Consider the following 27,335-nt stretch of genomic DNA (forward strand, 5'->3'; position numbering starts at 1 on the left):
GTCACAGGGTGAGAAAAATGTGCAGCCAGACCCGGACTCTAACCCAGGGCCTCGGAATACCGTTCCGATGCTCTACCGACTGAGCTATCCGGCTGCCTACACACTTTCTCCCCATTTTAATATTCAAGTTCTATACCGTGACATACCTGTTTGGATATATTAGAAAAATGTACCCCAAACAGTTGAAGCCATTAGTAACCAACTTTGGTAGTAGGGGTGAGCTCAGATGTATCCGGTAACTGAACAAAGTAGAGCTATCACTGAAGGTGATGAATGAACCCCCTGCACGCACTGACTCAGTACATTGCAATTTGACGCACACAAGATTGCATAATTATGTGGACTGTATGTATATAGAATAGTAACAAAAAACAAAGTCTCATAACTCTGCGGATTTTTTTCTGAAAGAATATAACATGCACCATGCACAACTAGGGTTGGTACTGATCACTTGTGTGAAGTTTCATTAAATTGTGTGCAAGTGTTCAGGAGATTAGGCTCACACAAGATTGCATATGCAGACTGTATGTACATGACTGTATATAGCATATTTGCAAAAAAAAACAAAAAGTCCAATAACTGCATATTTTTTCCTGAAAAACTGTCACATGCACCATGTACAACTACTGTAGTTACTGATCACTTTTGTGAAGTTGCATTAAATTGTGTCAAGGGGATGAGGAGTTTGTGCACACAAGATTGTGTCTATGGACGGATAGACAGACAACCTGAAACCAGTATACACCCCCTTACAACTTCGTTGTTGGGGCTACAGAAATCAGTGCTCAGAAAACAACATGTGAAAACTTGAAATTCCAAGTGGGTTAAGAATCTCTGGCAACTGCTTGTTAAGGACAACTTTTTGCAGACATCTTGAATTTGCATTCAGTTGTGGCAGTTTATATTGCCTTTGAATTTATAGCTTGGCTAAAGCATTTAATATCTTTCCTGATGAAAGGAGACCATTGTATCAAATGCAACTCGCTCAAATAAATAAAAATGATTGTAAGTACTGGATTTTATTGAATCAAAATAGAAGACTAATCTTTCTAGCCTCAGTATTTTGGAAATACAACTTTCTTATGTAGTAATAACAAACAACAGCAGTAACTGATTTGCATTAGATTTTATTTTAAAATAACTGTGTGTGTGTAAATGACAATAACAACATAAAATATAAGTAACAAGTGTAATGAACTGTTATCCACTGTTGTTTTTTTTCTTCAAAAATGATAAAAGGAATACATGCTGGATTAAGAAGGTATTTGATGTACAGGTATATAACATACAGGGGGTAACAGAACATGACATTTGAGCAGCGCCATGAGAAAATCAACAGAGTGGATTTGCGGCCAGCATGGATCCAGACCAGCCTGCGCATCCGCACAGTCTGGTCAGGACCCATGCTGTTCGCTTTCAAAGCCTTTTGTAATGAGAGAAACCATTAGTGAACATGCGCAGGCTGGTCTGGATCCATGTTGGTCGCAAAGCCACTATGTTGGTTTTCCCATGGCGCGGCACATTTTATTAAATATTATATCACAACAAAACACTTATCACAGCACAATAATTATATACTACATATTTTCACAAAACATTTTTGTGCAGTATTTCTGTTCACACAACATCTGTGACTGCATATTGCCAATATAAACATAGTGATTTCTAAACCTGAATACTGTTTTTTTTTTCAAAACAACGACTGAATTGTTTTGGTTTTGGTCCTTTAAGTATACAATTATATGATAGGAACCAACACATTTAGGTTTATTTTCTGCATCTTGCATTTCAAAAACATCTGATATCCTTATATTAATCTATTTAATTGATTACTGCGAAGATCTAGAGTAAAATATTTTAGAAAAGGACTTATATTGAGCAAATACTGAATGCTTTAATTTGGGTCCAAGAATAGTTGGAGAATAAAATTTGGTTAAGATGAAATGAAATCTTCAACTTCCAAAAGGGATAACACAGCTTTTCCTCGTGAAATATATGATTTTACAATTGTATATAAATAGCTTTTTCCTTGAAACTTAGTAAATGTAAATCTTATGGTCAAGATACAACATGAAAATAATGTTGCCCAACACAATCTGCTTTGTAGTCTTTTATTATTATCAGGAAGTTAATTTTTGTTTGAAAATAAATGACAAGAACTGCTGTAGAAGGCTGGAGATTAAACTGCACTATTATTGTGAAAAGACACTTTTCCCTGCATGCATGTAGTTTGTCCATAAGGTACTCACACATTTTGGTTCCTGGAAAAAAGATCATAAAGCAATTATAAGGCAAAAAAAAAAAAATGAAACATCCTTCCCAGCATATCTAGGTAAAAAATAGATGTGCATTTGTAAATTTTCTACTGAAATATCTTTGTAATACAATTTGGTTGTCGTACAAGTTTTGTTTATTATAAATTACAATCGCTAATTGCTGTTAACTGGCAAATAATTAGTGTTTTTTAATAAATACACCCTCACTAGTCCAGGTCTCTTCTAATTTACTAGAAATGAACAGAGATTATAGAACTTAACATTGACAACAATATGCCAGTCCCAATGTATTTAACAGTAGCTGCAGGTACATCATTAAACATACCTCTGAATAAAAATTTTGGGTTTAAGACCTGCATAAGGGGACATGTCTGGGTCTTGCCAGTTATGATGGCCTTACAGTTTGACAGAGCCTTAAATTTAATAATAAATTTTTTTTGTTAATGTGCTTTTACTAGTGTAATATACACCCATTTGGCAGTAAGCGCCTTGCTATTGTAGGAAGCTAACTTTACAGCAATTGCAATTTAGGATGTTTGTCTATTGTACTTAAACTTTTTCTCTGACAGTGATCAAATTCACCCCCTGGAACTTGTACTGACAATCATCAGTCACCATACACCAAATCTATGATACAAATTCATTTGAAAATACCAGTAAGTGTTGCATATTTCTCTGTACAATAAACCAGTCTATTGTGAACTGATACAGATATTCATACATGCTTACCATTGTTTTTTCTTTGGTAGTGACTTCATCAAAGGACAGTGGTAATGGTACAGGAAACTCTATCATCTCCGGTGATTTCTTCTTTTTCCTGAAATCGCAAGTTTATTCAGTTGATAGCTCTACAAAAGCTTAGACTAATTATTTCAGTATTTGGAAATAACAATTTGATGACCATAAATCAAGGCTTTAATGTATTTGAATGGAAGAGAGCACAAAAAGATATTTTCAGAGATTTGTTTGAGTATATTGTGGTTACATATCAATTTGAATGTTTGAAGAAAACCATTAATATCTAACTGAGCAATGTACAGCATTTTGTAAATATGCTTCTTTCTTTATATGCCTTGAAATACATCAAAATTCCTACTTACCGTGTTTTAGAGCCTGCCCTACTGGATGTGTCACTGATTGGTGTGAGTTTTCGACTTGCAGCACTGGACTGTCTGGTACTGGGCTGAGACCGACTCCCAATACTCTGTCTGTCAACATCAGGGTGCACTTCTAGGGCTCGGCTTGGATCTGTTATATCACGGTAATAATCTTCCAAGGTGGGATATGGCTCATCAAATACTGCTAGCTACAGATAAAATTGTTAAACAGCAAGTTAATACCTTGGACCTTCTATCGTAAATGATTAGTTTATTAAAATCATGCAAAAATAAAAAAGTATCCCTTTGAAAATAAGGAATTTAAAAAATATATATCTATCTATAATATTACATTTTATTAGGGAAAGTTACCGGATGTACATATTTAAAAAACAGAAGAATTTTTTTTTTTTTTCATTTCAGCAACTAATAAATTAAGACTGCAACAGCATAAGATAACTATAACCTAAAATCGAGCAACACAAAAATGCAGCAGTGACGACAGCCCTTCACCTTCTAAAAAAAGCAGCTGAAACTATCCGACAGTGGCATATTACATGCTTTGTTGCAAGGGACTGGCACTCGCTTGTGGCATCATGTGATACAGGTAACTCGGATTACCTTCTGCATCTTTAACTCTAATGATAGAAGTTAGGTACATACAAACATAGTATACATATAGTATACATACAGAGCTGCAACAAATATTTGAAAACTGCCAGCAATAAGCCAACCATAGGTTAAGTGATTTCAGGAATGATCAAATGTTTAAGGTGTGCTGACTTCTATATAGCAACATACATTTTGCTATTTATACCAACTATTACTAAGTTTAAACTTCTTAACAAAAGTCTGAAATTGAAGAAATTAATATATCAAAATATTTTTGTTTAAATATTGCCAGTTAATACAGGAATGCTGTAACAGCTTAATAATCTCTCCACTGAGTTTGAACTTTTAACAAATTAAACATTTTAGATGCTAACTTCCTTGACACAAGATGAAACCTCATGTAAAGACCAAATACATAATAAAGATTGGTGTATCTCCTGCTCTTAATAAATCAACATAATGTTAAGCTGTCCATTTCAAACAGAATTTCTGGAGACTCATTTTTTGTACATAAAAAGTTTAGAAAAGAGAGGTAATGGTACTTTGTTTTAAACAGACATTAAGAAAGTCAATGATCAATTTAAGCTAGCTGTAATTATATTTTAGGTTATTCCACCTTTAAGGAGACAAATGACAGGTGTGTGATCATTTAGGGGAAATGTGAACAATGTTTAAATGGATCAAACCACACTGCATAGATTTATGGGTATAAAACCATTCTGGCAGAAAAGAATCAAGTTTTCCATTTATTTTCATTTTTGAGATTTAGTGTTATTGAGAATCAAAATTATTTACACAACTTGTTTTATAAGCTATAATTATATTTTTCATAAAGTCTCTTTTTTTTTCAAGTAATATAATTCAAATGGCAGGAAAACTTGATTTGTAATACTGCTAATTGCCAAAATCTCTGGAAATACTTTCATTCATAGTGCACACTGTTAAGCACGTTTTTCATTTTAGATTATAGATATAATTATTATGGTTCTGAAGCATAAAATTTTTCATGATTCCTCAAAATTTCCAATAATATGAATTCAAATTCACATAAATGTAAGAATTTAAACAAGAGGGCCAAGATGGCCCTAGGTCGCTCACCTAAGAAACACTCCGTAACAGTGTAAAACATGTTTGACCTAGTGATTTCATGGAAACAAATATTCTGACCAATTTTCATTAAGATTGGACCAAAAAGTTGGTCTCTTGGGATAAAACAAGCATTTTCTTAGATATGACCTAGTTTTTGACCCTAGATGACCCATGTTCAAACTCGACCTAGATTTTATCAAGGCAATCATTCTGACCAAAATTCATGAAGATCAACTGAAAAATACAGCCTCCATCACATACATAAGTTTTTTCTTTGATTTGACCAAGTGACCTAGTTTTTGACCTCAGATGACCCATATTCAAATTCGACCTAGATTTCATTAAGGCAATCAACCTGACCGAATTTCATAAAAATCAATTGAAAAAAACAGTCTCTATCGCATACACAAGATTTTTCTTTAATTTGACCTAGTGACCTAGTTTTTGACCTCAGATAACCCATATTCAAAATCGACCTAGATTTCATCAACGCAATCACTCTGACCAAATTTCATGAAGATCAATTGAAAAATACATCCCCTATTGCATACACAATGCTTTTCTTCGATTTGACCTAGTGACCTAGTTTTTGACCCCAGATGACCCATTTTCGAACTCGGACTAGATTTTATCAAGGTAATCATTCTGGCTAAATTTAATGAAGATCAGTTGAAAAATACCGCCTCTACTGCATACACAAGGTTTTTCTTTGATTTGACCTAGTGACCTAGTTTTTGACCCCAGATGACCCATTTTCAAACTTGGTCTAAATTTCATCAAGGGTATCATTCTGACCAAAATTCATGAAGATCAATTGAAAAATACAGCCTCTATCGCATACACAAGGTTTTTACGTGATATGACCTAGTGACCTAGTTTTTGAACCCAGATGACCCATTTTCGAACTCGGCCTAGATTTCATCAAGGTAATCATTCTGACCAAAATTCTTGAAGATAAATTGAAAAATACCGCCTCTATCGCATACACAAGGTTTTTCTTTGATTTGACCTAGTGACCTAGTTTTTGACCCCAGATGACCCATTTTCAAACTCGGCTTAGATTTCATCAAGGTTATCATTCTGACCAATATTCATGAAGATTAATTGAAAAATACCGCCTCTATCGCATACACAAGGTTTTTCTTTGATTTGACCTAGTGACCTAGTTTTTGACCCGAGATGACCCATTTTCGAACTCTGCCTAGAATTCATCAAAGTTATCATTCTGACCAATATTCATGAAGATTAAATGAAAAATACAGCCTCTATCGCATACACAAGGTTTTTCTTTGATTTGACCTAGTGACCTAGTTTTTGACCCGAGATGACCCATTTTCAAACTCGGCCTAGATTTTATCAAGGTTATCATTCTGACCAATATTCATGAAGATTAATTGAAAAATACAGCCTCTATCGCATACACAAGCTAAATGTTGACAGACGATGGACGACAGACGCCAGACGACGGACGACGGACATCGAGCGATCAGAAAAACTCACCGGAGCATTGCTCGGGTGAGCTAAAAATATTGTCAAGAATGCACAATTTTGGTCCATGTTCAGTATCAAAGATCATTTCGCTACTGGGTCTGAGATTATTTATAAAATTGAGATAGGAGAGCAGTCTTTTGAGTATAAACTTGCCAATGGTCAGTTTAACAAGAGTACCGCCTATGGGTGCCATTGCTCAACTGCAACAGCTAGACAGTATATAAGATATGGAGTTATAGTTCAGAATTTCTAAGTACAAAAAGAGCCATAATTCTGACAAAATGCAGGTTAAAGTTATGGTTCTTGGCCGACATAGTCATCTTACAGTTTTTGAGAAAAGGTGGACCTAAACAAAAACTTAAACCAAGAAACTCAAATTTTCTAAGCACAGAAAGGGCCAATATTTTGACAAATTGCATATCAGAGTTATGGTTCTTGGCCTACAGTCACCTAATGATAATAAAAAAATGTGCAAAGCTGTAGCTCTTATAGTTTTTGAGAAAAGGTGGACCTAAACAAAAATTTTAACCAAGGCAAGTGATGATGATACCTCGTAGATTTTTTTTCAAAAATCAAAAGAGCTAAAAATTCTGCATAGAAACAGTTAATCAGGTGCTGGAGCTTTTAGACTGGTCTCTGGACCCTTTTCTGGACAAACAAAAGCAAGAATTATACAAAACATGTTAAAACTTTCAACAAATTCATTTAGTATCTACATTTTATCAGACAGATACAACTTTTCTATTTATTTTACAGTCTGACTATATTAATAGATTCTATGGTTGAATATATGTACTAAATTTTTTTTGTAATTTAAATATTTTGTTTATCTACTATTAACTACTTGCAATAAAAAGGTAATCAAAAAATTAACTAATAATTTTCATTGATTTAAAGGGTGTACTTCCAGAGAATTTGTTTTGCTGCGAGACCCGACCTAACAAGCTTGCGGCATGACCTACTTCTGATATGTGACTTATTTCTCTAGGTTCACAACAAAAATTCCGCTGAAATTCACACAGAAATGCATACATTGTCAAATATAAAAAGTAAAACATAAATGTTAAAAATAGAAGATTGTATAATAATATGTCAGTTCATGCAAATATATATGCATGCATGTTAGTTGTTTCTAAAATACATTTTACTTAGTTAGTTCTAGGACTATAATTTACACACAAGCTCCTGATGAAAAGATTAAAAAAAACTAGAGGTACATTGAGAAAAGCGCATGTCTCCCACGACTGCTTAACCATCTAAATAGTAAGTCTGTCTTTATATACTGTTTGCAGCCTATTGGTATCTGTTGGAGTTGGAGTAACCGGTCTACATCTGTGTATCGGTAATTATGTTCAAGGGCCATAATTCCGAAGTGCCTGGCTGATTTGGCTAGTTATCGAACTTGCCCGAGGACTTATTAGCAAACACATTTTATTCAAGTTTGGTGAAGATCGGATGAGAAATGTTTGACTTAAGAGTGCGGACAAGCTTTGTGACAGACACACAGACATAATTATTTCAGAATAAACACTTTTAAAGAAAACTCTTGCATTCAAGTAGTATCAATTACTTAATCATTTAAATCCATGAATATAGAAAGGTCCAAAATACGTTATTTGTAAATAATGAATCTTTGCACTGATTTAACACAATATCAACACTTATTCTTAAAATTTTAACCAATAGTTTGCTGAATTTTTGTTTGAGTAAGCTCTTGTTATTACATGGTGATGATAAATATATATATATATATATATATATACATGCATAAGTGAAGACTATAATATGGGAAAAAAGCTTGTAAAATAAATGTAGATAAAATAAATGCCTCCAGTCCTACTGTCTGATTAATATTTTTTGTGACAGCTTTGTGAAAATTGATTTAAAAAAAAGCAAATTATGAAAGTTATCCTAAAATCGAAAATTCTGTGTCACTGTTAACGGTACATCAGTTAAATGACATCTATGTGAAATACTTGAAAGTTTTCAAAAAGATCTAAGATAAAAATATTTAAATTACATAAAAAAAGGGCTGATAAAAAAATCTGTAAGAGTTCATTTTGATTCGATTTTTGTTTTACTGATACCAAATGATTAAACTTATATGTATGCTTATGTATGCCATTTAAATGCTCCAAAAGATGAAAAAGCTGTTACAAAAGAGACTAATCACACAATAGACACAGATAAATGCTGTAAAATCATTTTGTTTTCTCGAAACATATTTTTTCATGGACTCTTAGCTTTACCCACATTCATTTTTCGTCCCCAAAAAGTTTTTTTTGTTTCATGAAGAAATATGCTTTGGTTGAAGATGATTTTACTGTTCTGTAGAGATAAAAGTACAGCACATTTATATTGTGTTTAACCTTTGAGGAACTTACCAAGTCTCTTAAAGCTGCGCCCTCAAGAATGTTGGTGATATTACCATGCTGTGCCAGTATTCTATGAAAAATTAGAATAAGATATTATATGAATAGGTGTTAAAAATTTCATTGCTATGCTAAAAAGAATATAATGTTAAAAAGAGAATGTTTCATAAGTAATAATACATCTTATGCATAGTTGCAACTAGCACTGAACTAATTAAAGATTCTCATTGAAAGAGGTAGATGTTGTTTCGAACAAAGCAACATTAAGATTATTCCATTAGCACATATTCAATTTAGGTGGACTTGAAGCCTACGGGTTACGTAGTAATCTGTTTCATTAGAAAATTAATATTGAAATAATATAAATGAAGAAGCTTATCAACAAACAAACAACCTTTCTGGCTGACACATGTCATGTTTACAAAATATTTTCAATCTCAGCAGAGTTTGATAATGAAACTTTGACCTTTATATCTAATGTGCACTTTTAAGATTTAATGTAAAGTTGATGACTATTTTCAAGCCACTATTCAATACTGATGCTAAATCTAAACTGGAATTTAATCTTTAATGCTAGTAAAATTTGCTATCAAAATTTCGATCTCAAACTTAGCTGAGACCAAAAATTTGTACACCTTGGGCCAAAACTTCACGGAAGTGAAGAGTTCCAATTATTCACAGGTATAGATGATCTTTTGTTACCTGTTTGCTGCGGCTGTGTTTGTCATTGCCATTTGATACATCTTGTTCAACTTGCGCTGGAACTTCTTACGTGATTTTTCCCGAGCCTTTATATCTAAGTTTTTGGTTATCTTCAAGAAAATGAAAAATATCATACATTTCTCTTTTTACAGTTTTTTTTTTTGTTAGTGTTTCCATGTTTAGCTTTTTTTTAAAACAATTTTAGACACATGATACCCCACCCAGTCAATTTATACGGACACAAGACCGACCAGTTTTAAAACTATTCTCTTTATGGTGAGCATCTCGCAGGGGATATAACTATTTTTATTTTCGGATATGATCCGTCTGGGTATAAATCAACATCTCCAGCATGTTACTCTACCACTATCACTGAACTAGGAGCCTTAGTAAAAAGATATAACCATTTACTGTGAAATGAAATGTACACAAATTTCGGAGAAAAATGAAAGCAGGATACACAAATAAGAACATCAAATGTAATGATTAATTGACTGAGACCAGCAATGAAATTTCTAGAAAAAAGGATTAAGTATGCTGTTTTAGGAACAAACCTCTTCTGGATCTGGTGGTTTCTTTCCAAGTTTCAATGAAAAGCATGCTAATGGTGGCATCTCAAGCTGAAGTATTCACACAAATGTTTAATGTAATACACAGGCTTACAAAGGAAAAATTGTGCAGCTTTTTTGAAGGTTTTTTAAATTTATTATGTGTACATATACAATACACTTAAATACATGGCAGAAAATGTCATGTCATATATATTTTTTTTATTGATATTTCAACAGCATTTACAAAACTAAACTCAATAAATTTCAAATATTTGATTATTGCACAATGTTGCATAGATTTGAAATAGTTCCATAATAAATTATAATCCAATGTAAAAAATGCAAACTAATTTTATTATTTAACTTAATGTTCAGTATCTCCTCTGAAACAATAAATGGTTAAACTAAAATAACCAAGTATACCCTGTGGTTATGACTGATTTATTATTACCTTGGGACATCTTTTCTCCAGGTCTACCGCTGCATCCTTTGCCATTTGTATAGAATCTCTCCTTTTTCTCTCCTGTAACAGAACCGACAGTTTATAATTAAGATAAATGTGTTACAAAGAGCTACCATATTTTTGCAACAACTCGATGCATAAACATCCAGTTCAAACAACAATAAATGCGAACGTTATTACAATCAATGAACAACATTTCTGTAGAATATGTCACCTTATTAGAACATTTAAAAAATTCAATACTTTGTACATGTATACACATTTACTATAAATTACATGTGTAAGTAACGAGCAAATAATGATTTTGTTGTATTCATCTCTGTTACTATTTGTTACTTTGCATTTCTTCCAACTGGCTCCTTTTTCTACAAACAAGCAATATACTTCAAAATTTTGTCCTCCTGGAAATTATACAGATGAACCTGCCTTAGTGACAACTTGTGTTAAGCAGCTACTTGCCTTAAGTAGCCAGTTGGATATTCCCAAAATCATATTTCTACTCAAATTCCAATTTGTCTTACACAGCAAAAAGTGTGTTTTACCCTTAGCTGGCTTCTTAATACAGCTTTGACTGTAAGTGAAATAAGTAGTTTGAATAAGACACTTACTGGTATAGGAGTTTTAGGTCCATGTGAAGTCTGGAACTTCTGTGTGATAGCCCAAGGTTCTCTGTCCCTTGAGGCTTCAGATATGTGACTCAATGACCGTGGAGCCATCTCAGGACCAGGTTGTCCCTCCTGCTCTTCCTGAGAGTCAGAGTGTGAGTCATTCTCATGGCTTGGTTCAAAAGGACCTGCATCTGATTACAGAACATATTTAAATACTGAAAGTACCCTTCAAATTGTGCTTGAAATAACTACAGATAATTTTTATTTTCTTTGGTCATGTCATCTGTCTAACATTTTGAATCAATCTTTTTAACAGTTTCTCTTCAACAATAAAGTGTTGGTGTCAAAACACTTGAAACAGGTAGAAGACATTTTTTTTTCAACCCTAAGCCTGCTGGTGACAAGAGATTTTGCCTTTGCGACAAGTACAGACCAAGATCAGCCTGCACATCTGTGCAGGCTGATCATGGTCTGCACTATTCGCTATTCAGTCTGTAAATTTTCATCGAACACCCTTTTGAATAATAAATGGTACTGCCGAAATTGAATAATGGACCAGTCCATTTTAGAAATTTAGCAGGGTAAGGGTAAAACCGTGCAAATAAACTGATAGCAATAATACTGTAACACTCATACCTTTTTTGTGGACTTTAAAGTGCTCATAAAACACGTGAGGTTTTCTGATATCATTCCAAAACTTGTCCACATCACACTGTGTCTTCAATTTACCCTCTTTCTTCAACTTGTCTTGTAATGCAATGATCTGCAGGAGTTAGAATTCAATATATTAAACAAATGCAGTATGCATCAATGTTTAAAAAAAGCATTTAAAGAAAACATTGCATTGCTACCAGTATGTGTATTACTGCTCCAGCTTATGAACCATAGTTAAAGCTAAAATTTGATACCAGACCTGTATGCTGTTACTGTTAAAACTGATATCAGGAATACGCTGAGCTTTAATGGCATGCCACAATCATGTATGGGTACTTAATCTAAGGTTTTGTCATGTATTTTCTGCATTATACATCCTTTATGTACAACTTTTATACCCTTTGCATTAAAGGTTTGCAATGCTTTTTCACCAGAAAATATCCTTAAATCATAATTATGTTCTTTTGCATGATGAATTTCAAGACAAAGATGCCACCAAAACCAAACACATTTACATATTACGCTAAACTTGCTATACATCAAATAATCAAGATTTGTTATGCAGCTGTGCATTGTCAAGATATTTTCCTATTTTTAATGATATCTAAGAAATGTCTTGGTGAACTACCATAAAATTCCTTTTTTCTCTTAAACATTTATATACTGAAAACTTTATACCTAAAGCTAGATGTGCAATAAGAAACAACATTTGCCTTTACAAAAACAAGTTCAAAAACATAAACACCAGTGTATTTTGAGCCTTCAATTCAGTGCAGTTGTCTTACCCAAGGTCTGAAAGTAGGTCCGAGTAAAATCTATATTGAAAAACAACTCACCTTTTTTTTTTTATGTAATTCATGTAAATAAAAAAAATATAAAAATCCTGGAAGCTTTACCAATAATATTTGAATACTGTAAACAGTAAATGATAATTTATTGAAAATGTTTAAAACTTTTTACCTTCAAGTTTATTACTACTTTGACAAAAAAATAGAAAAATTATGTATTTATTCCAATTAGTCCAAACAGTAGGCTATATGTATTTATTTCAGTAAAAATTTAACCCTAAGCCTGCTGGCGGCAAGTGATTTTGCCTTTGGCCAGACCAAGATCAGCCTGCACAATGCACATCCCTTTAAATAATATGTAATGCTGCCCAAATTGAATGATCAGTCCATTTTAGAAATTTAGCAGGGTAAGGGTCTAGGATATTCTTATAGTATGTAATCAATACTATGGCCTGTTATCTTACCCTGGCAGTGTCTGTTTTAGGTATATCTCTGAGAAAACTGTCATCATGTTTGAGTTCTACCCTCTCCAATTTTCTCACATATCGTCTCTTTTGTTTCTGTTGTAATACAAACAAAGCTTTTAATTCGGCATTTATACATCAGGCAACAACATTAAATAATTAACTGAAAATATATTTTTCCACAAAATGAACTATTTGATGTTCTAAAAATTTGCACAGTACTCAACATATAAAAATAAAATATTACAAAATAAAATAGAATTCATTTCATATACTGAAATTATATATGCGACACAGCTATCAAGAAATGGAAAATCATTAAAAGTACCAAAATAATGTCTGGAAAATGATAATACAATCTTCACCATTTGTTTAATGCAATTCCAATAAACAATAATTACAGACAGTGATGTATGAGAAATCATTGAATGAAAATACTCCAAGAAAATAAATTCAAGACCAAAAAAGTAACAATAAGAAAGTGTCTAACTCTTAATAATCAAATAAATGAAATATCTGAGAAAATGTTCAAACAAAACAAGCAAAATTGTATGAAATCTTTTTAAACTACCTGCATTAACCCTTACCATGCTGGACACCACTGATTCTGCCTTTGCGACCAGTGTAGATCATGATCAGCCTGCACATCCATGAAGTCTGATCATGATCTGCACTGTTCGCTATTCGGCCAGTATGTTTTTGGTAAGCACCAGTCTTATAACAGTTAATGGAAATGTCCAAATTGGAAGATGGACAAGTTCTTTATAGACATTTAGCTGGGTAAGGGTAAAGTAAATATAAAACACAAATCTGAACAAAATGTCTATCAACTATGTACCATTGATTTGCTCTCTCTGACATACTGAAGCAACATTTTTAATATTGTATCAAATCATTTTCACGGAATGACAACAATCAAACTTGGTAAATATTTGCACTTTTTGTTAGATTTGCTTGTCTGATACAGGGCTCAAGTCATTCTCAAAAAATATTTACTGTTATTAGAATGTGTAACAGTGGCGGGTTAACCTAATCAGTGGTCCTTAACACTGGATTATTTCTTTTTTTTGTTAAGCTAGGTTAATGTAACACCGAAAAAATTATAGGTCATATGGCAACTTTCCAGCTTATCATGGTGGAAGAAGTCCCCAGGTGCCCCCTAAGCATTATATCATCCAGGCCGGGCACTTGAGTAAGAACCACCGACCTTGAAAGAAACAAATGTTCCTCTGTCAATAATAAGATTCTAGCATAAATCAAAAAAGCAATACAAACATTGTAGCCATTTGTGCATGAAATAATACAAAGTTTTTTTTCTGAATCTTGCATACTTTTGTACAGTGTGATATCATAAAACCCCTATACCATATTGTGAAATATTATGGAGTACATGTGATGGATGTGATATTTTGTTACGTATTAAAGGGATATCTTCAACCATTAATTCTGTGAAGTGTTGAATACTATGAAAACAAAAATGTTTTTTCTTCTTTTTTATTCAACTTTTGCAAAACTGAACTTAACACAACTAAGGAAAATGATAATGAAAAGTCGTAGAAATAATGGTATAATGAAAAAAAAAATCAAATTTGAAAATAAAACTAATAATTGAAATTCCAGAATGTTTCTAGCTAGATGTATTTAGTTTTTGAAAAGTTCTGGTAACTTCTAGTCAAACTGGAAAAAGTTACAATTAAACTTAAAAGCACTGCATCTTGTATGTCAGATCAAAAGAAACTACATGTATAATTTGAAATCTTAGCACAAATTCAATTAAAGTACATATCTAAGCTAAAACTGTCTTCATTATTATGTGGATAAAAAGCAGATATTCAAATAATTTAGGAATAATATATTCTGTAAAATATATAGCCAACTAGTGGTAGATAAAGCTGAAAAGGTGACAAAATAAAATATAGTGAATCTGGCAACACCAAAATAAATAGAATTTGTGTACAACTGGTTACCTCTGGCTCCAGGGGCGGAGCTTCTGGGACCTTTTTCACCTCCTCCTCACTCTAAAGTAAGGTTATCATTTCAAATCAAGAACTTTCTAACTACACAAAAGTATGCATTGTTTTAATGTGCACTATTATAAAGCAACAAAACCAGGGTTTATTACTAATAATTACTATATAATATGTTGAGGGCATGATTATATATTTTGAACAATCATTATCTAATCAACATCACTAAGTATGTAATTTACTCCTGACAAAATCTCACCATAACAACAGTTTATTCATGTTTCTGGCTGTATAGAAAATCTACATATCCGAAACTAATACAGTGGTTGTCTCAACATTCCAGAAAGAAACATATAAATGCACAAGTTTTCTTTTTGGAAACCAATTTGCAGCTATTGGCTATTGCAAATGTTTTAATTTTTATTTCTTTATATTGTCATTACATCAAATAAGATATGCCCATGGCATTTAAACGCCACCCCCCACACTTTTTTACAGTAATACATGTAGCTATGTCTGTGCCATTTTTAATTACTTCCCAACAGGGTCAAAATTTGAAAATAAAAACAATTGCAGGGAGTAGGAAACGGGATATCTATTACTACTTTTTTGAGCTGATAAACATGATATCATGAAAATACTGCATGCTACACTAATCTAAAATTTAGGTAAGGAAATAAATAAGTACAAAAATGTAGTAAACTATTCTTACAAGTAATATAATCAAATCAATATCATATAATTTTTAATTGTTCATGTTTTTTTTTTGTATAATTATAACCAGGGATACTGGCAACAATTCAAACACGATCAAGTTTAATCATATTAAGACAAGTTTACTATACCCCAAAAAATGAGCCGTGCCATGGGAAAACCAACATAGTGGCTTTGCGACCAGCATGGATCCAGACCAGCCTGTGCATCCGCGCAGTCTGGTCAGGATCCATGCTGTTCGCTTTCAAAGCCTCTTGGAATTAGAGAAACTGTTAGTGAAGAGCATGGATCCTGACCAGACTGCACGGATGCACAGGCTGGTCTGGATCCATGCTTGTCGCAAAGCCACTATGTTGGTTTTCTCATGGCGCGGCTCAAATAGACATTCATCTATGGATCTAAATTCCCTACATTTAAATAACAGAACTGCTGAAAGTCATCTTGTAACTGTCTAATATATACCTGTCAAATACAAAAAATACAGGAATTACTGTTTTATATCAAAGAATTAACCTTTAGTCTGCTGGCGGCAAATGATTCTGCCTTTGTGACAAGTGCAGTCCAAGATCAGCATGCACATTCGTGCTATTCTGCCAGTATATTTTCAGTGAACACCCCTTTGGATGATAAGTGGTACTGCCCAAATTGAATAATGGACCAGTCCATTTTAGAAATTTAGCAGGTTAACAGTTACTGATTTATTTACTAGTAGTAGATAAATTAGTTTACCTCTTTTTCCAGTTTAAGAGCTCTTAATCTCTCCGCTTCTTCCAGGTCACGCTGTGCTTTCTGTCTCTGTTGTATAACTTTCTGCTCGAGAAAATCAATGTACTCTGAATAATAATTATCTGTCTCACGTGTACTGCTAAATACATGACGGAATATCTGAAATAATAAAGATATTACACAGTTACTTTTACACAGAACTTCTGAAAAAAAGTTTTAAAATAGTTCCATTCATACTTCAATATATGTCAAAAGTATGCATGCACTCTTCCTAAAAGTCAAAGTAACTATTGAACTGAAAATTGTGTAGCTTTTAGGTACATCATGAATAGTGAGAAGTATAAACAAAACAGTAAAAGCTTGAAAAAAAAAACAAGAGCTGTCCGTAAGACAGCCAAGCTCGACTATTCGAAATATTGTCACAGAAGCAGGAAATTATTACCCAAAATGTTAAATATCAAAAGAGTTTTAAGTTCGAAACGGGACATAATTTGACCAAAATGCATATCAGAGTTATGGGACTTGATGCTATCAACTAGTTTAATAACCCCGAAGAAACATGTTAAGTTTCAATTCCATATCTGCATTAGTTTTGGAGATAGTAACTTGCATGTAAAACTTTAACCAGAATTTTCTAAGTCCAAAAGGGGGCATAATTTGCTCAAAATACATGTTAAGAGTTATGGAACTTGACCCAGTGAGGTTGGTAACTGACCTAGAAAAAGAATAAATAAGTTTCAAAGCTATATGCCTTTTGGTAATAGCTGTATGTACTTGCACCCAAAACTTTAACTAGGATTTTCTAAGTCCAAAAGGGGGCATAATTTGCCCAAAATACATGTCAGAGTTATGGGACTTGATTCTATCAACTAGTTTTATAACCCCGAAGACACATGTGAAGTTTCAATTTAATATCTGCATTAGTTTTGGAGATAGTAACTTGCATGTAAAACTTTAACCAGGATTTTCTAAGTCCAAAAGGGGGCATAATTTGCTCAAAATACATGTCAGAGTTATGGGACTTGGCCCAGTGAGGTAGGTAATTGATCTAGAAAAAGAAAAAATAAGTTTCAAATCAATATGCCTTTTAGTAATAGCTGTATGTACTTGCACGCAAAACTTTAACCAGAATTTTCTAAGTCAAAAAGGGGGCATAATTTGGCCAAAATACATGTCAGAGTTATGGGACTTGACCCAGTGAGGTAGGTAATTGATCTAGAAAAAGAAAAAATAAGTTTCAAATCAATATGCCTTTTAGTAATAGCTGTATGTACTTGCATGCAAAACTTTAACCAAAATTTTCTAAGTCCAAAAGGGGGCATAATTTGCTCAAAAAACATGTTAAGAGTTATGGAACTTGACCCAGTGAGGTTTGTAATTGACCTAGAAAAAGAATAAATAAGTTTCAAAGCTATATGCCTTTAAATGATAGCTGTATGTACTTGCATGCAAAAACTTAACCAAGGTGTGACGCCGACGCCGACGCCAGGGTGAGTAGAATAGCTAGACTATTCTTTGAATAGTCAAGCTAAAAATGATGAAACATTTCTGTGATACAGTGGATTTCGGATATTTGAATAACCTATTTGTCAGTACAAAATATTCAAATAACAGGAATATTCAAATATCAGAATGCTAATTCAACATTTTATTATGAACATACCTCATCCCTCGCTTTTCTCTTAGATTTTTCATCATCCTCATTGTCACTGGCTACTTCAACCTTTTTCTTTCTCTTCTTCCGTTTTTCCTTCTGTGATAAATATTATGTATTTAACAAATTTAATAGTTTGTAAGCTTTGATTTGTTCTAAATATAGATTTTACCTTTGATAGCTAAGATTGAGTTTAGAAAGAAAAAGGAGATGGCTGGGTCACATTCTGTGAAGAGAACAGGCAAACATCACCTGCCATTAGCTCTCAATTGGAACCCACAGGGCAAACAAAAACGAGGTCGACCAGCACTGACCTGGAGAAGAACCCTGGACGCTGAGCTGCGGACAGTCAAGCTTTCATGGGGTGAGGCAAAGAAAAAGGCAGAAAATAGACCCGTGGACGAAGAGGAATAAGTAAGTAAGATTGAGTTTAGTAACTCACAAATTTGACATTCACAAGAGCTGTCAGAGATAACAAGAGTTTAACATCTTGTCAAATATGCTCCACCTTAAAATATGAGGAAGAATTAGACTGTATGTTAAAATGAGGCACATTTATTTCAAATTTGAAGCAATATTATGATCTATCAAGAGAATTGGCAGGGAGGATGAAAACAGTGTACAAGAATGTTATGTGGACACTGGGTAAGTAGGTATTAGTAACCTCTTCTACACTTCATACAAGCCAAGCTAAAAATACTTAGCTGGATATACCAACAAGCACAAACTATGGCCACAAGATATATGAATATATATCTTAAATAATAAGACTAAAAGCTGCAGACCCTCAGCAATAAATAAAATAACTGTAAAACATATTCTGTGACCATTACCATGTTTACCTCTCAGCTTATTTTGAGAGAAAAAAAAACCCTTGAAAGTTAATTGCAGTGATAACAGTTCTTTGATTTGAAATACTACAAGTCCATCATTTTCTGTAACAAAGTAGTTAGTTACCTTGGGATGGTCCTTGTCTTCCAGTCCATACTCTGCAAGGACATGTGGTAATGTTGATTTAGTGTGTGTTTTATAATGCCCTTGAACCAACTTTACATTTACAGGTCCATTTTCAACAGATTTTTGTCCAGTCTTTCTGTCAGTTTTATTGTCTTGTTTGCTTTTGTTATCTCCTCGAGTTTTTTCCTTGTCAGCATCTGTATTATTTACATTTTCAGCTTTAGCATCATTATTTGCAGTAACAGTATCAGAGTTTTCTGCATTTATATCCTTATTTTGCGCACTGTTATTAGTGTTTTCATTTTTAGAAGCATCCTGAGAGGCGACATCATCTGGAAGTTTGTTGTGTGTGTTTGTACTTTCCTGTGTCCCTGAAAAAAGAGTAACACAGAGTTGAAAGGGTAAAATAATGAAACAGTAAATTAAGGTTTCACCTTTTTAAACAGAAATTATTACTTTTACAAACACCTGTTTAAATTTGATTAACTTAACAAATGAGTTTGACTGCTTTGTCAGTTTTAGTGCCTACTCGAATTAAGGTTTATACCAGAGTACAAACAGTTAATAATAACCAACAATCTTTTGCAGTGCGGGAAGTCATCTTTTAACTTAAATGTCATGGCTTACAGAGAATACATTCACCTAATATAAACTCTATAGTGAAACTTGCTGCATCCGAAAGTGAGATATAACCTTTGTAATGTAACAGGACTGACCAACCTATCAACAGGTCGGAGACTTCCCCTAGATTGAGAGACAGTCTCTCGATCGAAAGACCACATGTATTTAGCTTAAGTGTTGAAAAAACATGAAATCATTATTAAAACAATCATTTCATTACAGTCGCATTATTTATTCATTAAAACAACTTGTTATTTCAAGTAAACTTTACAAGAAACACATATTCATAGAAGTTTGCTTAAGCATTATAATGCTTAAACAAAATTTCCAAATAATTTTGATTTTGAAAATTTTATGAAAGAAAGATAATTTTCCATATTTGAAATAAATTTGCGCATTCTGAAAAGAGAGTTTTAATTACTCTTTCATTGATTTTCATTGCTTAAGCTAATTTTAGTCTTTCGGTCGAAAGACATTTTGTCTTCCGAACGAGAGACAATGTTTAGATCGAGAGAGTGTCTCTAAATCCAGGGGAAGTCTCCGACCTGATCAACTTTATCAAGATTTAATTGGACGGACAGACGGTCGAAGAGTGGTCACTATTCCTGATTTAAATTAACCCAGGTTCATTACTGAAATCTATTTTTGTTTGGCAACTAAAAGAAAACCAATTCAGAGAACACAAATACTTTATTTTTCTTATTATATAATGTTTTACTGCATTTTATGATTTTATCAATGTTAATTATCTGAAATACACTCGAAAATAAAATCTGAGTTATAAATTAGTGAGAGGAAAGATGGATAAAGGGAGAAATGACCAGTCTGGCGACAACAGATAAACATTACCTTGAGCGTCAGTAGATCCTGACAAAAGTACATGCAGAAAATTCAGTATATATAGCAAAATATTCCCACCAAAATTAGAAAAATTATACTTTGCAAGAAATACAACCTACTGATAAAATTATCTGAACAAGAGGACCATGATGGTCCTGAATCGCTCACCTCTTCCCACATGACCCAGTTTTGAGTATGACGTCGTTTTTTCTATTATCTGACATAGTGACCTAGTTTTGAACTTGACCTAGGTATTATCAAGATAAAAATTCTGACCAATTTTCATGAAGATCCATTGAAAAATATGGTCTCTAGAGAGGTAACAAGGCTTTTCTATTATTTGACCTACTGACCTAGTTTTCAAAGGTACGTTACCCTGTTTTGAACTTTACCTAGATATCATCAAGGTGAACATTCTCACTAATTTTCATGAAGATCTCATGAAAAATATGGCCTCAAGAGAGGTCACAAGGTTTTTCTATTTTTATACCTACTGGCCTAGTTTTTGACCGCACGTGACCTGGTTTCGAAACTGACCTAGATATCATCAAGGTGAACATTCAGATCAATTTTCATGAAGATCCATTGAAAAATATGGCCTCTAGAGAGGTCGAAAGATTTTAATAATTTTAGATCAACTGACTTAGTTTTTTACCGCACGTGACCCAGTTTCAAACTTGACCTAGATATCATCAAGATGAACATTCAGACCAACTTTCATACAGATCCCATGAAAAGTATGGCCTCTAGAGAGGTCACAAGGTTTTTTTTATTATTTGACCTACTGACCTAGTTTTATAAGGCACATGACCCAGTTTCAAACTTAACCTAGATATCATCAAGGTGAACATTCTGACCAATTTTCATGAAGATCCATTCACAAGTATGGTCTCTAGAGAGGTCACAAGGTTTTTCTATTTTTAGACCTACTGACCTAGTTTTTGACCGCAGTTGACCCAGTTTCGAACCTGACCTAGATATCATCAAGATGAACATTCTGACCAATTTTCATACAGATCCCATGAAAAATATGGCCTTTAGAGAGGTCACAAGGTTTTTCTATTATTTGACCTACTGACCTAGTTTTTGAAGGCACATGACCCACTTTCGAACTTGACCTAGATACCTTCAAGATGAACATTCAGACCAACTTTCATACAGATCCCATGAAAAATATGGCCTCTAGAGAGGTCACAAGGTTTCTTCTATTATTTCACCTACTGACCTAGTTTTTGATGGCACGTGACCCACTTTCGAACTTGACCTAGATATCATCAAGGTGAACATTCTGACCAATTTTAATGAAGATCTCATGAAATATATGGCCTCTAGAGAGGTCACAAGGTTTTTCTATTTTTAGACCTACTGACCTAGTTTTTTACCGCACGTGACCCAGTTTCAAACTTGACCTAGATATCATCAAGATGAACATTCAGACCAACTTTCATACAGATCCCATGAAAAATATGGCCTTTAGAGAGGTCACAAGGTTTTTCTATTATTTGACCTACTGACCTAGTTTTTAATGGCACGTGACCCAGTTTCAATCTTGACCTAGATATCATCAAGGTGAACGTTCTGACCAATTTTCATGAAGATCTTGTGAAATATATGGCCTCTAGAGTGGTCACAAGGTTTTTCTATTTTTAGACGTACTGACCTAGTTTTTGATGGCACGTGACCCAGTTTCAAACTTGACCTAGATATCATCAAGGTGAACATTCTGACCAATTTTCATGAAGATCTTGTGAAATATATGGCCTCTAGAGAGGTCACAAGGTTTTTCTATTTTTAGACCTACTGACCTAGTTTTTGACGGCACGTGACCCAGTTTCGAACTTGACCCAGATATCATCAAGATAAACATTCTGACCAACTTTCATAAAGATCCCATGAAAAATGTGACCTCTAGAGTGGTCACAAGCAAAAGTTTACGGACGCACCGACGCACGCACGGACGGACAACGGACACCGCGCGATCACAAAACTCACCCTGTCACTTTGTGACAGGTGAGCTAAAAAGGGAATGATACAAAAATATCTTTATACTGTATAAAATGATGTAAGTTTCAAAATGCCAAAGAATAAAAGTAGTTGTATGAGAGCTTATTGAACTGCCCTTCTTGTATTTACTAATTCAAATAAAATGAAGGATAAAAGCAAGAAATGCATGCTCTTTTCACTATACAGATACAAAAATAGGTAGAAAAGTCCCAGTTGACTGAACATGAATTAGGCCAGACTTAAAATATCTTTGTTTTAGGCCTTAAAACTGCCTAATATGATTATTTAATAAATGGTAACCGGTAGACTAGTAAGTAATTGTTCCTGAAAATAAGCATATCCATTACAGTAAAATGGAAACAAGAGCACCGCCTTGCGGGTGCTGACGCTCATCTGATTTTTTTTGTATAATAGAAATACTGTCCTACCCATGATTTTCTAAGTCTAAAAAGGGCCATCACTCTTGCAAAAAGCAGGATAGAGTTATGTTTCTTGATGTACAGTGTCCACTTATGATGGTGAAAAACTGTTGCAAGTTTTAAAGCAATAGCTTTGATAGTTTATGAGAAAACTTGACCTAAACATAAAACTTAACCAAGAAATCTGATATTTTCTAAGTCCAAAAGGGGCCATAAATCTTGCAAAAAGCAGGATGGAGTTATGTTTCTTGCTGTACAGGGTCAGCTTATGATGGTGAATAAGTGTTGCAAGTTTTAAAGGAATAGCTTTGATAGTTTAAGAGAAGCTGACCTAAACATAAAACTTAACCAAGAAAACTGATTTTCTAAGTCCAAAAGGGGCAATAATTCTTGCAAAAAGCAAGATGGAGTTATGTTTCTTGATGTACAGGGTCTGCTTATGATGGTGAACAAGTATTCCAAGTTTCAAAGCAATAGCTTTGATAGTTTAGGAGAAAAGTTGACCTAAACATAAAACTTAACCAAGAAATCTGATATTTTCTAAGTACAAAAGGGGCCATAAATCTTGCAAAAAGCAAGATGGAGTTATGTTTCTTGCTATACAGTGTCAGCTTATGATGGTGAACAAGTATTCCAAGTTTCAAAGCAATAGCTTTGATAGTTTAGGAGAAAAGCTGATCTAAACATAAAACTTAACCAGGCAATGCTGACGCCGACAACCGCTCAAGTGATGACAATAACTCATCATTTTTTTTTCAAAAAATCAGATGAGCTAAAAAATGAAACATTTCTACTAAATATGACAAGCTTGTAGCAAAACTATATGTGTTGCCATTTTAGATAATGTTGTCGGCATGCTTTATGTCCAGACTAGTAGACTTCACAAAAATATAGGGTTGATTATTACCTGTCTTTAATTTTTCATTCTCTTCATCTTTCTTTACCTTTTCCTGAAAGAGTAGAAGAGTTGGATTATGGAATACTAAAAGCACAAAATTATTTGAAAAAAAAAAAATCTATCCCTTTTATTGAAAAAAGTAGTAAGACTGTTGGAAAGATTACCTCTAATACTGTACTCATGCACTCAGTTAAATGTAACAGTCTCAGGAAAAATGTGCAGCCTTGACCGGGATTTGAACCTCAGACCTTCGGCTTACTGTGCCAACGCTTTACCAGTCGAGCTACCTAGGCCACCCGATACAAGAACCGCTACATAAATAAACTGACTCTGGTAAACAAAATCAACAATTTGTTAAAATCTCATTCAGATCATCTGTTGTTTCATGATTGTAGCACATGTGCAATAATCAGATCTACCTACTCACTGTCACTATAAAACCCATCTTTCTTTCAGAGCTCACTAGCTTTCCAGAATGCCATGCCCACCTTGTGTGTCTGACACCAATGTTAAAGTAAACACAAGGGGAAAATAACAAGGAACCAACCCTGATCTTTTGAATCATTGGCAGACACCCTAACCATGTTGCTAGGTTTATATAACAGCAATGCTGCTGGAATGGCTTATAAACTGGTGACCCCTACAATACAGTACTTAAAACTTGTCTGAATGAACAAAAACAGTCAGTAAACAAAACAGCGTGCGTGCTACACGTAAAATTTCGGGTATCAAGAAATGAAAGGTATCACAATTTGAGGTTACTCAAGGTACTAGTTTATTATCGTAAGAACAGCTAAAGTGCGAAGGCTCTGTTTCTTTTTCTATTGTTGATATTTACTACATGTTATTTAGCTATTGCTTTTTAATAAGGCAGTGGCTAGGGAACCGTCACCGGTGCAGCAGACCCGACATCTAGTGCACCGTCACTGGTGCAGCAGACCTGAGGTCTAGTGCACCGTCATTTTTGTTATATATAAAATATAGCCTTTATGTAAAGTTTAATCAAAAGATATTTTCACCAGTAAAATGCAAGAATGAAGTAAAATAAACCTTGACTTACCTGTTAATTTACCGTTTTACCTTAAAGCGCTGATCTCCGTTCTTCGGCAACAGTGGTATCCATCATTTACTAAGCTATTTCCAAATGACTTGACATTTCATCTTTTTTTCTTTTTTTTTTTTATTTTCATGAATACCGTATATCGTTATTTTTGTCAATTAATTTTATTCAAGTTGAATATATAAGATTAATTATTGTCTGCATTTGGATATATGTACGTATATCAAAACTGAAATTAGATCTTAATTTCATTGTCAGTGACAATGGACAATTAACTCTTTATGAAACCTGAAATTCGGAAATGTTGACATCTTGCAAGCAAATATTTTATAATGTACATTTACGGTGAAAACTGTTATGATTTCAATATTTAATTGTTATATTGTTAATTTTAAGTTATAATCATAATTCAAAGAAAAGCTATATTTTATATATAACATCTATGTATCTCTGCAACAAGACCTCATTAACTTAGAAACCGGGGAGAAGACATGGTCCATGGAGTTCAACCCAGACAAGTGTGAAGTCCTTAGAATCTTTAGAAAGAAAAATCCCGTGGTCTACCCCTACAAACTTCACAACATAGAGTTAAAAACTTGTGAGGCAGCTAAATACCTAGGCATAACCATTTCCAAAGATCTAAACTGGTCCAAACACATTGACAATATCACTTCCAAAGGAACTTCCACTCTTCGCTTCATACAACGGAATGTGAAAACTGACAATAAAAAGGTCAAAATTGCTGCCTATAACACCTATGTCTGCCCTCAACTTGAGTACTGTTCAAGCGTCTGGCATCCTTGGCAAAAAACCCTCACTAGCAAAGTCGAAAATGTCCAAAGGTCAGCTGCTAGGTACGTCATGTACAACTACAGTTACACCAGTAGTGTTACACAAATGCTGAAAACTTTAGAATGGAATACACTCCAATATAGAAGGTTACACAACTCATTAGTAATGTTTTATAAAATAAGGACCCAGACAGTTGCAGTCGACCAATCTCATCTTATTCCAACTAGAAACCTAAATTACTTAATCCCCATGTCTCACACTCAGTACTTTTCTAACTCCTACTTCCCAAGGACCATCCGTCTCTGGAACTCCCTACCAACTTATGTTAAATCTAGCCCCAGTCTCAGTATCTTTAGAGAGAGGCTGGTGGTGGTCAGTATGTAATTCTAATGCCTCTGGCCCATTTTAACTGTAGCATACTGTCTTTTTTAGCTTTTATTATTTTAACATTATAATATATCATTTCTTTAACAACTGTTTCTCTGACAGTGCCGCCCAGTGATAGTCGGAAATCGACGGTTGGGTGAAAGATGTAGATGTAACAAAAATGACGGTGCACTAGACCTCAGGTCTGCTGCACCGGTGACGGTTCACTAGCCACTGCCTTTTAATAAATCCACCATGAACTTGTAAAACCTTCCACATGACATTTTGCGGAAAGCATTACTGGGAAATTTAGAACTTTGATATAACGTCACTCAGACTGTCTGAAATGTCAAATTCGTATTTTAAAAAAGAGTCATCGTCATCGACGTTCAACGGTTCATTGAGAGATCTTCTCGAATTTGACACCTTATACACCAACACTTTAATTCAAAAACATCAACTGACTATGATTACATCATGAACAATGCAAAAATAGTAAGCTTCCATTCAGTTCTGTCTTATACCTTGTTTAAAGTCGTCTTTTCTTCTTTATTTTTAATTGTGTCATTTTCCGCTGCGTCCGCCATGTTCGTTGTCTAGGACGCTTAAGATATTGACGAATGTTTGAAAAGGCTTATATCGTCATCATCTGTATAAGAGGCCATTCATCTATCTTTTCTACGAGAATATGTTGGAACATTTGCGCGTCTCTGGATTTATAAAAAAGATAGCAACTTTGACAAAAATATTGTATATGAGTTTTAGCTTTTAGAGAAATTAATGATAGATCTATAGAGTGTGACGTCACTACGGCGACAGTATACTGCCAGTATGTTAAACCTGACGCGTTGGTGGGTTGTGAATCTTGGCTAAGTAGTGAACATAAAATGCAGAAATATTTCCAGAAGGTTTCAACAAAAATGTTTTCAGAAAAGATAGAAATAAAAATGGGGGTGGTATATTCATTTCAGTGCACGATAAATTTGATATAGTTACTATAGAAAACAGTGAAAATGAATGTGAATTACAATGGGCAGAAATCCCAACTAAATCAAAATCTGTTATAATTGGTTCTTATTACCGACCACCAAATGCTAAAATTAAGTCGTTGAAAGAACTTAAATTGTCTATGGACAAAATTACGGAGAAA

General features: G+C 33.8%; 1 protein-coding gene across 7 annotated transcripts; it reads right to left on the reverse strand.

Moving 5' to 3' along the window:
- Positions 1–1,107: 1,107 nt before the first annotated feature.
- Positions 1,108–26,793, reverse strand: LOC123551667 (TBC1 domain family member 5 homolog A-like). Of its 7 annotated transcripts, XM_045340750.2 has the most exons (19): positions 26,710–26,793; positions 23,977–24,019; positions 19,186–19,556; positions 18,238–18,327; positions 16,578–16,733; positions 15,135–15,185; positions 14,006–14,029; positions 13,168–13,263; positions 12,701–12,730; positions 11,898–12,024; positions 11,262–11,452; positions 10,642–10,713; positions 10,194–10,259; positions 9,640–9,749; positions 8,950–9,010; positions 7,528–7,572; positions 3,377–3,582; positions 3,006–3,093; positions 1,108–2,261 (listed from the first exon to the last, which is right to left on the reverse strand). In XM_045340750.2, the coding sequence occupies exons 1-19, from the start codon at positions 26,770–26,772 to the stop codon at positions 2,193–2,195; spliced, it is 1,959 nt and encodes a 652-aa protein (XP_045196685.2). In that variant the 5' UTR covers positions 26,773–26,793; the 3' UTR covers positions 1,108–2,192. The 7 variants fall into 7 exon arrangements, with proteins under 7 accessions (XP_045196685.2, XP_045196686.2, XP_045196687.2 ...); XM_045340751.2 differs by lacking the exon at positions 14,006–14,029; XM_045340752.2 differs by lacking the exon at positions 12,701–12,730.
- Between the last annotated feature and the right edge of the window lie 542 nt (positions 26,794–27,335).

This window comes from Mercenaria mercenaria, chromosome 4 (genome assembly GCF_021730395.1).
Source record: "Mercenaria mercenaria strain notata chromosome 4, MADL_Memer_1, whole genome shotgun sequence".
Taxonomy (NCBI): Eukaryota; Metazoa; Mollusca; class Bivalvia; order Venerida; family Veneridae; genus Mercenaria; species Mercenaria mercenaria.

Excerpts from the sequence above, each read along its gene's own strand:
- LOC123551667 (XM_045340750.2), bottom strand. The coding sequence starts at position 26,772 with ATGGCGGACGCAGCGGAAAATGACACAATTAAAAATAAAGAAGAAAAG. Across the intron at positions 19,557-23,976 it reads GAATGAAAAATTAAAGACAG|GGACACAGGAAAGTACAAAC; the intron begins GTAATAATCAAC and ends CTCTTTTTTCAG. Across the intron at positions 11,453-11,897 it reads CTTTAAAGTCCACAAAAAAG|ATGCAGGTCCTTTTGAACCA; the intron begins GTATGAGTGTTA and ends TTCTGTAATCAG.